Below are 12,973 nucleotides of genomic sequence, written 5' to 3'. Positions count from 1 at the left end.
ACACCCTCTCAATGAAACCAGCTGTCTTGTATCCACAAACCTGACGCACAGCTATCACCTTGGGATTTCCATTCACCATTATTCTGGAAGTTACTTTTGCTTCTTGCATGTGCTAGACCTCTCACTTTCTACACTCAAATCTTAGTCTCCCTCCTTGGTTTATGTCTTCATTTTGGTGAAAAATAGTTCATTCTTTAGCACCTTTCTAAGTAATGGTACATGAGATAGGATTTTTGAAGATTCTCTCCTATTTGATTGACACTTTGGTTGAATACAGAATGCTGGATTTGTAATAATTTCCTTTCAGAACTTAAAGTCTTTGTGCCAATGCCTTCCAGTTTCGCTATAGAAAAGTCTAAAGTCTTTACACTATCGATCATTTGTGTGTGACCTGTAAGAGGCCAGAAATGTTAGACAAAATGAGCAAAAGGGAAGAGTGGGGTGGAGAAGGGACAGATCATGTAGGGTTATGTAAATTTTTTTTCACTTTAAGTGTCATGCAGGAGTTTGAGGGAAGGAGAACATTATCTGTTTTATCGAAAATAGATCACTTCAGCTGCTGTAGTGAAAACTAAACTTGCAGAAAGTGGGGCATGGCAAGGGGGTGGAAGCAAGGAGGCTCATAAAGAGGCTAATTTAATAATCCAGGCAAAAGCTGATGTAGACTAGAACAGGATGCTGCACGGAAAGTGTGAGAAATGTCTGGATTCTAGATATATTTTTAAGGTTGAGTCAAAAGGATTTGTTTCTGCATTAGCTATGAGGCTGAAAGAGTAAAAATTGACACAAAAGGTATTGCCTGAGCAACCAGAATAATGGAGTGAATAGAAGAGACAAGGAAGTTTAAGCCTGGGGGCAAGAAAAGAAGTCTGGTAATGCACATATCATGTGTAAGATGTCTACTAGTTATCTAAATGGAGACGCTGCATCAACACTTGGACATACAAAAGTCTAGAATTCAGGAGCAAGCAGCTTCTTGGCTGCCCTAGCTCTGCAGCACGACTTTGGCTCCCTCTTGTTTTGGCACTTACCCTCCCTTTGATCGTATTCATTTTCCATGCTAGGTTCTCCAGTGTGAGCCACGTACTATCCTTTTAATAGGTCTTTTTCTGCTTAACTCAGTCAGAACTTCTATAACCTATAATAAAGAACCTTAACTGATATCATTACTAAATTAGGAAAAGAATTTAGTTTTAAATTGTGAATGAACAGAACTTTATTAAAATGGAAAGGAAACAATGGTAAAATCTTAACGGTTCCTAAGCTGAAAATATCCCTTGGCAAAGCCCACCTATTTCCACAGAACAGGCAAAACTAAACTGCAGTCCAGTACACAATTAATAATCTAACCATAAATAATCATTAAAATCTCTAAGTGTTCCCAGGTTTTTACTTGCTATTAGCACCTTAAATTCTCAGAATTTGATAATACTCTAACCTACAAGAAAATCCAATTTGGTTATACGAAGTAAAAAGTAACAAAAATTCCAAATTAGAACCTAAAATTAATGAGATGCTACTCTATTGCAAAGATGAGTTCAATGTCTACTTTTAGAAAGATGAGGGTAATAAACCTCTGCTCTGTCATCACCAATATATACCCATGAGTTTTCTGAACAGGCAGACATCTAAATTCTGGTAGTTACAACTAATACAGAAAAATTATACCATCAGATAAACTGCTTTTAAATATAGACTGGGGGGTTAGACTTCCACAGAGTAGTTAAGATAAAGGTACTAAAAACAGGTCCTCTGAAGTGTAAGAGTAGAAGATAACAAAAGCATGAGAGGTATAAAAGCCTAGTACAGTATGAAAGAGTGCTGACAATGTTTAAATGAAAAAAAAAAAAGATTCTTTTTGTTAAATAACCCTTTTCCTGAGTATATCATAGAAGATACAGAAAACTATAAAAAAAAAACCCTCTCACCTTATATTCTACAATCCAGAGATAAACACTGTTAACACTGACATATTTTCTTCAAGGCTTTTTTTCCTATGCACATATATATATACGGTGTGTGTGGGTACAGAAAAGCAAGATGATGCTAAATGTCATTTCTAGATGTTGCCTTTATTCATTTCACATGTGAATTTCCCTTCTGTTATGATGTAATCTTCAAAGACATTCTTTTAAACCTCTGTATAAGATTCCATCATATGAGCAAACCATGATATAACCACTACTGGCAGACATTTAGGTTGTTTATAACTTTCACTACTAGAAATAATGCTATAGTAAACAGTATTACACATTTCTGAATTTAGAGAACTTAGAGACCTCATGGCTGAACTTCTGAAGTTAGAGACATTATTTCTGAATTTCTGATGTTAGAGACGTTGTTTCAAAAGATACTCTTTCAGTTTAGAAAGTACTTAATATCGATAAGGTAGGTATGGCCCCAAAATGCTGCTTGAATTGGAGTTTAAATAAAAAAAGAAATAAAAACTATAAAGCACAATTCAAATCAAACAAATGTCTATCAAGCCTAATTAGCAAGTTTCCTCATTGAAATCAAGTGAGTTTCTCCTCCCTTCTGGAATCTTCAATACTGCTATCAGCAATTTATACACTAGCAGATCACCCATCCAAGATTACCCATCAGTAATTTACATCATGTGAAAATATCCAGCATAGACTAAAAAATGTACACTGTACACTTTTAAAGGTTTGTAAAATCTAAAACGTATTTTCACATAAAGTACTTCACACTAGGATTGCTATCAATAATGTCCCATCAGGTATGAATGTGCCCATTAAAAACAAAACAAAACAAAGCTAAACATGAGTTTTCCTGACAACCTACTGAAGAGAAAAAAAATGTACAGGGGATCATAAAGAGTAGGGCTTAGTTTTAGTCATCTCTAAAAAAAAAAAGCAGCAGAGCTAAGAGAAAAAAGCATAATAGATACTATGTTAAAAATAAAAAGATGACATTAAGAAAAAAAGAGGTAGTAATTCTTATTAAAAACTGATCTCCTGGGGCGCCTGGGTGGCTCAGTCGGTTAAGCGGCCGACTTCGGCTCAGGTCATGATCTCGCGGTCCGTGAGTTCGAGCCCCGCGTCGGGCTCTGTGCTGACAGCTCTGAGCCTGGAGCCTATTTCAGATTCTGTGTCTCCCTCTCTCTGACCCTCCCTGTTCATGCTCTCTCTCTCTGTCTCAAAAATACACGTTAAAAAAAAAATTAAAAAAAAGAAAAACTGATCTCCTGGGAAAATTTACCAGTTAAATTACAAGTCTATTTTTTGTGCCTAGCATCACATTTGAAAAAAAAATTTTTGCCTTACCCTGAAATTTAGACATAAAAGCTATCAGCTATTTAACATCATAAATCAGAGAAAATATTTTAAATATTCTCTCCTTAGACTCATCTATTTTTACAAGTTGTCAGAGATATAACATTTCTATTTTATTTCTATAACCACAAGTCTTATTAATTTTATAAGTTCTTATTTTATTGATTTCCCTGTAAGAAATTTTTTAGGATCATAAGTCCTAGCATATGTTGACTCTAAAATGAGTATCATTCACAAGAAACACACTTCTGATCACTACATACAGACACTGAGTCAGCGGAAAACCTGCTTATTAACCACCAACAACTCAAATATTTGAGCAAATGTTTGTTCCTGCCTTTATTACCTGATCTATGATAATATACCTCTTTACAAGAGCTTTCTAGAACAACAAAATGTTATGTCTAGCATAATAATAATACAATATACTTTATTGTTAATAGTCAAATTTCTTCTTTTGTACATAAAAAAAGTATAAAGTCCTGTATTTAATACATAAAGACTCCTGTATTTAAGATTATAAGACTAGGAGAGTCTTAAAAACTTTACAAATTCGGGGCGCCTGGGTGGCGCAGTCGGTTAAGCATCCGACCTCAGCCAGGTCACGATCTCGCGGTCAGTGAGTTCGAGCCCCGCGTCAGGCTCTGGGCTGATGGCTCAGAGCCTGGAGCCTGTTTCCAATTCTGTGTCTCCCTCTCTCTCTGCCCCTCCCCCGTTCATGCTCTATCTTTCTCTGTCTCAAAAATAAATAAATGTTGAAAAAAAAAAATTAAAAAAAAAACTTTACAAATTCAAATCTCACAACAATCAATTCAATGAGACTATCTAAAGCATGTTGTTCAGAAACCTGCCTCTGTCAAATAATTGATTTGGACTTGGAAATGCTTTATATAGAAATTTTTATTGTCATGCCATTTATTGGAGTAGGATTTGAACCATGTCACAATAGGAACTATGACTTCATAGCAGTTTATCAGGTAAACAAGCTCCATATAGCTGAAGACTATATATGTGTTAATATAGAACAGAAAAGGCTACACACAAATGTGTCATCTTCCCGTGATGGTGATTTCACCAAAAGAAATCTACCATAAATAAAAGGTAGCAATCTGTTTTTTGGTTTTGTTTTGTTTTGTTTTGTTTTTATCTCTAATAGAAGAATTGCTGGCAAGCACTTTAACCACTATGACTTAAACCATTGTGGAATTTCAATTATGAAATAATTTTAGTGACCATCAGATGAAAATTCTCCAATAACCAACATTCCCCCCCCCCGCCCCCCACCCCCCAAAAAACAGGACAGAAGGGATACAGTTCAATTCTGAATAGGACCATCCCATTCATCTCACCAGATTGATCAGCCTTCTCATCGCATGTTCATGAGAGCAAACGCATTCACAGGGATCAAATCCACCTTCTGCCATGATTTCCCAGTTTGATTTAACTTGACTGTTTAAATCTAGGAGGAAGGAAAAAATGTTGTAAGACTACTGTTCAGTTATTCTTTCCCTTAAGCTATGAAAAATTCTTAATATAACAGGTCTCTTAACTAATAGTTCTCAAACTAAGGATAGTTCATATTTATTATAAACTATGTAATTTATGAATCCACACAAATGGTTGCCTACCTGTTCTGCCATCAGACTAATTTCCTACAAATGTGAATGTCTTCTGATGTTCTATACTGGGCCCTCCTGTGAAACATATGATGCTAGAGTCCTACTCTGCTTAATAATTTAATTCTTTGTTAGTTATAGTACTGCTATAGAATAAATGTTTGTGCCCCTGCTAAAATTCATATTGTTAAAAAGGAGACAGCAGAAGTGAAATAAATCAGAGAAGATATCATATGTTTTCATTTATAATTGGGATTTGAGAAACTTAACAGAAGACCATGGCGGGGAAGGGAAGGAAAAAAAAGTTACAAACAGAGAGGAAGGCAAACCATAAGAGACTCAAATACAGAGAACAAACTGAGTGAGGGTTGATGGGGTAAATGAGCGATGGGCATTGAGGGCACTTGCTGGGATGAGCACTTGGTGATGTATGTGAGTGATGAATCACAGGAATCTACTCCTGAAGCCAAGAGCACACTGTATATTAGCTAACCTGACAATAAATTATATAAAAATAAATAAAAATTAAAAAAAATAAAAAGGAGATACCAGGCAACAAAATGGAGTCACTTGTGCTAAACTCCATGTCAGCAAGCCAAGTCCTAATAACCTATCTAATCGCAGTTTCAACCTCCCCTACCCCGTCAAGAATGGTAACCTTTAGCCAGTCAACACGGAATTATCTCACTAGTCAGCACTAGTGAGATAATCCATCCACAAACCCCTTCCATTCCCTGTAGGAAGGTGACCTTGCCTAAAACAATGCATTCTTTGCTAATAATTTCCCTTCACCACCCCCTTTCTGCCTTTAAAAACCTTTCCTTTTATACAGCTTGGTGGAGCTCCTTGCTATTTGTTACATGGGACACTGCTCAACTCATGAATTGTTGAATAAAGCCAAATCTTTACATTTACTCAGTTTAATTTTTGTTACTTAAAGAATTTGGTGAAGGCAGCAGGACTAAAGGAGACTTCTGACATCTTTGGGGACAACAAGAAACATAGGTGTGGTACCCCATGAAATGAATCAAGTTTACTTTCTTTCTAGCCATTTCTGAGGGCCATCACGGAGTTCTTGTCAGTTCTGAGCTCCATACTCTTTGCTGAGCTCTTAAGCTAACTGGCTTTCCAGTCCAGGGCTCAATGGGTCAGCTTGAGCTGGCACACAGTTCCATCTGAAACCTGAGTCCCTACCTCTTGGCTCAGTCCACAATGTTTGGAATACCCTTCCAGTTCTAGTCTATAGTCTCCACTTACTGGGATTTGGTGGTTTAGTCTTTTCCCCAGTTCCAATCCACAGTCCCCATTTTACTGGAGTCTGCTGGTTTAATCCATGCTAGGAATCAGTGATGGTACATAAAGCCTTCTCTTGGCCAGTCTACAGTAACATGTTATGGTTGCTGCTGCTATGTTAGGGTGCACATGTTTGTCTTATTTTGTATAGATAAGGGCTATAACTAACAGGAATCACATAAAAAAAAAAAGCCACAAAAATTGGTGGTGGGCACTGACACAATACTTCAGAGCTGTTAGTGTATTCATTACCTAACTCAAAGACTCTGACATCAAGTTGGTCACAGAACAGGTTAGGCTGACTCTAGGTCACCTGCCAAACTCAAGAAAACTTCTGTGCAATGATGTATACTGTACAATTCCCAACCCAGAGGCACATCCCTTTTAGGTATTAGCTCAGCTCTGAGAAACCTAAACTTGGCTTATGGGATCCTTAAACTCTAAACAGTCAAGCATATTTCCTTCCGGCACCTGTGCTTATTTTATGCCTAAGAACTATGGTCCAGAAGACACAAATATTAATAGAAGTGGCAAAATTTTGCGAAGATTTTTTGTGTCCTGAGAACTTGGCTTGGTAACCATCAGATTGGCAGCCCCAAAATATGGCCAGACATAAATGTGGGTTACACCCCATTTGTGACTAGATATGGCTGCACAGAAAAGGCGAGTTAAATTCTAATTGTGGCTAGGGTCCTACCAAACCGCTACCAGTCGTCAGAGGAATTACAACCTAGAATTACAATGGCCATTATGAGAAATGTTCCAATTAGATAAGAGCATTTAACAAGTGCCCTTAAAAGCAAGGGCTTCCAAATCAAACAGAATGGGATACTATTTTAATTGGTATGCAGGAGACCCCAAAAGGCTTCAAAATTCCAAAATAGCTTCATTAAAAGATTTGTTATAAACGGCTAGTGAAAAATTAAAGATGTAAAAAGTACTTAAAAGCAAAAAAACTGATATAACTCTTACTGTTTTCCTCTATCCTCCTTTATTTGAATATTCATTCTAGTACTCCTCTGAGTTGCCTTTATGGACCATAAACAAAAGTCTGCCAAGTTAATGACCTTTCAGTCATTCCCATACCTGACCTCAAAGGAGGGCTCCTCTCAAATGGGACTCTAAGAGATTTTCTGGCAAAATGCTACATTATTCTCTTAAATAGCCAAAGAAAAACTAACATTAAAAATAAAAAATCTTGCCAGATTCTGGTAAAAAACGGAGCTACAGATGGGATCCTGGAAAAACTGGAAGAAGCTGGCTAAGGATGAACATTCTTATTAGAGTCAGCACTCTGAGATCTGTCTGTAGTACCCAGTAAAGAAAGGAAAATAAGTTACCTTTTGCACTTTCGTTGGGAATCCCTCCCATATATCCAAGGGGGAGTTACTCAATATGGCAAGAAATGTTTGCTGTTTGTCCCAGATGAAAACTGACAAGACACCTAAAAGAATTTTTAAGTAGCTCTGTGACTGGAAATAGGCTAGATTGAAAGCTGACATACAAAGCCTGTTAAGAATGTTTTTTTAGGCCTCCTCCCCTAAGCTAAAATAAAATTAGGTACCCAGAAGGAAAGGAAAAATCTTTTAAAGTCTTTGTAAAAGTCTACTAAAAAAAAAAAAAAAGTGTAATTAGATGGGTGGATCAACCTATGATGTCACTCGAATTGCAACCTCATTCTTTGAGGAATTGAAAGCAATTGTCTACATCTTACATATCTTAGCAAAATTAGAAATGCAGCTCTAGAGGCAATTCAATGTTCACCTATTCCTTTTACTAATTCTAAAACCTCCTTGTTTAGCTCCTATATATTTATTTATCTCTTATTTACCAAAGTCCTCAGGGGAACCTGAAGTCTTCTCCCATGCCTTTAAGGTGTAAATATAGGGGGGCCTGGGTGGCTCAGTAGGTTAAGCATCTGACTTCCGGTCAGGTCATAATCTCAAGGTTTGTGGGTTCAAGTCCTGCATCAGGCTCTGTGCTGACAGCTTGGAACCTGGAGCCTGTCTTGGATTTTATGTCTCCCTCTCTCTCTGCCCTTCCCCCACTAATACTCTCTCTCAAAAACAAACATTAAAAATTCTTTTTCAAAGATGTAAATGTACATACATTTTTAAATAAGAACTGTTTAAAGACAGTTTTTATTTTTATTTTACTTTGAGAGAGAGACCACGTGGGCAAGTAGGGAAGGGGGAGAGGGAGAGGGAAAGAGAGAATCCCAAGCAGGTTCTGCATTGTTAGCACAAAGCCCCCAATGTAGAGCTTACTTTAAAAAACAAAAACAAAAACAAAAACAAAAACAAAAACAAAACACAGGGGTGCCTGGGTGACTCAGTTGGTTAAGCGTTGGACTAATTTCAGCTTAGGGCATGATCCCATGGTTGGCGGGTTTGAGCCCAGCATCAGGCTCTGTGCTGACAATGCAGAACATGCTTGGCATTCTCTCCCTCTCTGCCCCTCGCCTGTTAGTGCTCTCTCAAAAATAAATAAAAACATTAAAAAATTAAAAAAACAAAAACAAAACACAGCTCTGTTTAACTGGCTTAAAAATAAGTGCTTATGGGGGCGCCTGGGTGGCTCAGTCAGTTAAGTGTCCGACTCGGTTTCAGCTCAGGTCATGATCTCACAGCTTTGTGGGTTCAAGCCCCACATTGGGCTCAGTGCTGGCAGTACAGAGCCTGCTTGGGATTCTCTCTCTCCCTCTCTAGCTGCCCTTCCCCCACTTGTGCTGTCTCTGTCTCTCTCAAAATAAATAAATAAAATAAACAAAAAAAATTTTAAAAAGTGCTTATGAAGTACTTGTAAATCTCAGAAATATAATAGAAGTGAACCCAAGTGTTTTTCAAGTTCACATGATCTAGTTCAATTTTCAGTATAAAAGCTAGTTACAGTGTGTTGGTTTAAATTAAAGCAGACATGTCCTTAGAGATATCAGACTAAATACAAACTTTTACTCTGCCTGAGTTTACTAGTCAAATAAGTTCATTTTATCTCTCACAAAATTTGTCAGCTAAAAAAACATCTTGGGGCAATGGCTGGTCTTGTCTAAGGTCTAATGGCTTTTGTGGGTAATCTAAACATAATTGTTAAAAACAATCAAATAGATGTTAAATAGAATAAAAAGTTTTAGGTAAATTTTAGTTTCTCCCAAATCTTTTGGTAACCCGAAACCTTAAAATTTTATTAAGTTAGATGATAATTTAAGTGAAATTCATTAAATATCCAGATCATTTCCAAATAAGATAAAATACTGAAACACTAATTACTGAACATAGGTTTATCGATTTTTTGGTTTCATTTTACAGAGGAACTAAAGATATTTGGGGAAAGCATGTTTCTAGAAATTATAAAAGTACTTATTTAAAAAAAATTTTTTTATAGAGAGGGAACGTGCACACACACACACACACGTGTGCCCAAGTGAGGGAAGGGCAAGGGGCGAAGGAGCAACAGAATTTCAAGCAGGCTCTGCACCCAGTGCAGAGCCCAATGCTGGGTTTGATCTCACAACCATGAGATCATCACCTGAGCCAAAATGAAGAGTCAGACACTTAACCGACTGAACCACTCAGACATCCCTAAAAAGTATTTAAAGTCTGCCAAGCCACAGGATGTTAATGCAAATGACAGTTCACAACCGTTTACTTTTTTATTTTCACTAGAAACTAAGATTTCTAAAGGTTAAAAACTTTAATATGTGTAATTAAGCTGTAAGAAATAATAAGGGAAACCTCTCCATATTCAAGGAAAGTCGGATGTGTGTTTTCAGTTAAAAGTGGACTGGATCCTGAATTCCAGGTTCCCTCAAATATTTGGCTATGACACATCTAGCTAATGTTCCCAGTTTTCTCCCACTCTTCTGATTTGGAATCATTAAAGAATAAAGACTGTCCTTAAATCTCCTTGAAAGGTCCTCCTCACTACCCAGATGATAGGGACATGAACCTTAGATACACATTTCAAAGCTGACAAACTGCACCTGACATCTGGTCCTGCACAAACACTGGGGACCTCTACATCAAACTGACTAGGAAGATTAGCTAACAGCAAGATGCTTCCTCCCAAGACACTGGATCAAGACTTTAACTAAACATGAATACTAAATACTTTAAACATGAAACCCTTTCTTCTTCACTTTCTTTTCTTTACTCTGGCACTGGCCTGGAAAGATAATACTACCACCTCCCAGGCCACTGCTAAGGCCAGTGGAATTTAGAACTTTTTATTTCAGGCTAGGAGAAAACCTAACTGACCCCTGACTATGACGAGCAAACACAATTCTTGTGAATGAATCTATTAACAATACTGCCTGAACAGGAATGGTTTGTGCCCTCACAGGGTTTGTCTTTGTCTGCAGCGGTTATCATTCTCCTTGGGCCTATAAATGCTTAGACAGTTGGTGCAGATTCAGGCAAGGCCTCTTTGGTTACCAAAGTGTGCTCCTTTTGGTCAACTCTTCTGAGTTTACATTGTCAAGTTAGAAAAGACCTACCAGGAGGCTTTCAGGATTCAAGATTCACTATCTTTGGCAGGGCCCTACTTCCATGGTTAGGAGTAAATGTAAATGAGGCTATGATTAGAAACTTTTCCTTAACTCTTGAAAGTATTGTAAAATCTACAATAGCTATCCAACAAAAACCCTTAGACTGTCTGGCCACAGTTGTTTTTGATAACAGAATAGCCCTTGCTCATCTTTTAGCTGAGCAAGGAGGTATCTGTGCTATGGCCACTACTACCTGCTACACCTGGATTAACATTTCTGAGAAAGTGGAAACTTCAGTTACATAAGATCACTGAGCAAACCACTTGGCTTAAAAAGATGAGCTCCTTAGAGTGCCTGGGTAGCTCAATCGGTTGAGTGTCCAACTCTTGATTTCAGCTCAGACCATAGTGAGTTCGAGCCCCACATTGGCTCTCTGCTGTCAGTGCAGAGCCTGCTTCAGATCCTCTGTCCCCCGCTCTCTGCCCCTCCCCCGCTTGTTCTCTCTCTCTCTCTCTCTCTCAAAAATAAATAAAACATTTAAAAAATTATTTTTAAAAAATTTTAAAAAGGTAACCTCCTTCAACAGGGTCTTCCTTTGACTTGACTTACTTGATTTTCATTGGTTTTGGTCTTGGGGATCATAGCTCTGAAGTGCACTCCAAACTTTGGGAAATTATCTTCTTTCTAATAATCATAATAATCTCTCTGCCACATTGTATTCTCTCAAAATACATGCATGTTCCTAGCTACTAGCTACCATGCAAATAATATCCCTAAGATGAGAATATCAGAAAAGGAACAAAGAGAATGACTGACTTAAAAATTGTTAACCTGGGGGGGTGCCTGTCTGGCTCAGTTGATAGGATGACTCTTGCTCTCAAGATTATGAGTTCAAGTGTCACATTGGGTGTAGCGATTACTTAAAAATAAATTCTTTAAAAAACAAAACTGTGAACCTGAAGTTGTGGCCTATTACGGAGACTAAGCAGAAAAGAAAAAAGGTAACAACCTATGAATACCCCAAATAAAAAACGTACAAAATCGGTGAGAACTTCAGAGCTGAGAGTGGAACTGATGTCTTAAATTGTGATCACATCTCTCAGTTAAACTGAGAGTCTCATCAAAAGGGGTGAATTGTTAAAAAGGAGACAGCAAGTCAAAATGGAGTCCCTTGTGCTAAATTCCGTATCAGGAAACCAAGACTTAATATACAACCTGACTGAAGTTTTGACCCCCCAGGAATGCAACTTTTAACCAGTCAACATGGAATTTCCTAGTCAGCACTAATAAGATAATCTTCCTGATAGACCCTTCCATTCCCCTTAGGAGGCTGACCTTGCCTAAAACAATGCATTCTTTGCTAATAATTTCCTTTTCTACCCCCTTTCTATCTTTAAGAACCTTTCTTTTTCTAAAGCTCAGCAGAGCTCCTTTCTATTTGCTAAACAGGATGCTGCCCAATTCATGAATTGTTGGATAAAGCTAATTTTATCTTTAAATTTACTCAATTGAGTTTTTGTTATTTAACAATATGTTGAGGCCTTAATAGCCAATTTGATGGTATTTGGAGACAGGACCTTTGGGAGTAATTAGGTCATGAGAGTGGATCTTTATGAATGGATTTAGTGTCTCTACAGAACAGACGTGAGAATGATCTCTCTCTGTATATCATGTGAAGAACACATAAACCAGGAAGAGGGGGTGCCTGGGTGGTTAAGCAGGTTGAGCATCAGACTCTTGATTTTGGCTCAGGTCATGATCCCAGGGTCATGGAATCAAGCCCCACATCAGGCTCCTCGCTGAGTATGGAGCCTGCTTGGGACTCTCTCCCCCCTCCCCCTCCCCCCCCCCCCGCCCATCTCCCCTGCTCGCTTGCTCTCTCTCTCTCACAAAAAAAAAAAAAAAAGTAAAAAATAAAATAAAAATAAATTTTTTAAGATGAGTCCAAAAAAAAAAGGAAGAGGGCCCTCACCAAACTCTGAATCTGCATGCACCCTAATCATGCACCTACCAGACTCCAGAACTATGACAAATAAATGTTTGTTGTCTAAGCCACTCATTCTCTGGTATTTTGCTGTAACAGCCCAAACTAACAAAGAGAATTTTGCAGCCTCTATCCTACCAAGAAAGCTCTCTGAAGGAAAAAAAAATATGTTATCTAAAATGATACCAATGTGGCAGGTGGGGGGGGAGAAGGGTGCGTGAACTAACTGGACAAAAGCAAGGAAATAACTAGGAAGATTTGAAAAATAACAGTAACAAGTGAGAGGCCAAGATGGCTAACT

At 37.8% G+C, this 12,973-nt stretch overlaps 1 protein-coding gene across 2 annotated transcripts in view; it reads right to left on the bottom strand.

The window, feature by feature from the left end:
• Positions 1 to 12,973, bottom strand: part of SMIM14 (small integral membrane protein 14) — an 80,746-nt gene that overhangs the window by 39,887 nt on the left and 27,886 nt on the right. For both annotated transcript variants that reach the window (XM_045474990.1, XM_045474989.1), the window contains one exon: positions 4,646 to 4,755. In XM_045474990.1, the coding sequence (XP_045330946.1) occupies positions 4,646 to 4,720 (75 nt within the window). In that variant the 5' untranslated portion in view covers positions 4,721 to 4,755. The remainder of the gene's footprint in view (positions 1 to 4,645; positions 4,756 to 12,973) is intronic.

The sequence above is a fragment of the Leopardus geoffroyi genome, chromosome B1 (genome assembly GCF_018350155.1).
Source record: "Leopardus geoffroyi isolate Oge1 chromosome B1, O.geoffroyi_Oge1_pat1.0, whole genome shotgun sequence".
NCBI lineage: Eukaryota > Metazoa > Chordata > Mammalia > Carnivora > Felidae > Leopardus > Leopardus geoffroyi.
The sequence above is the reverse complement of the archived record's forward strand: the minus strand, read 5'-3'. Positions and strand labels throughout refer to the sequence as shown.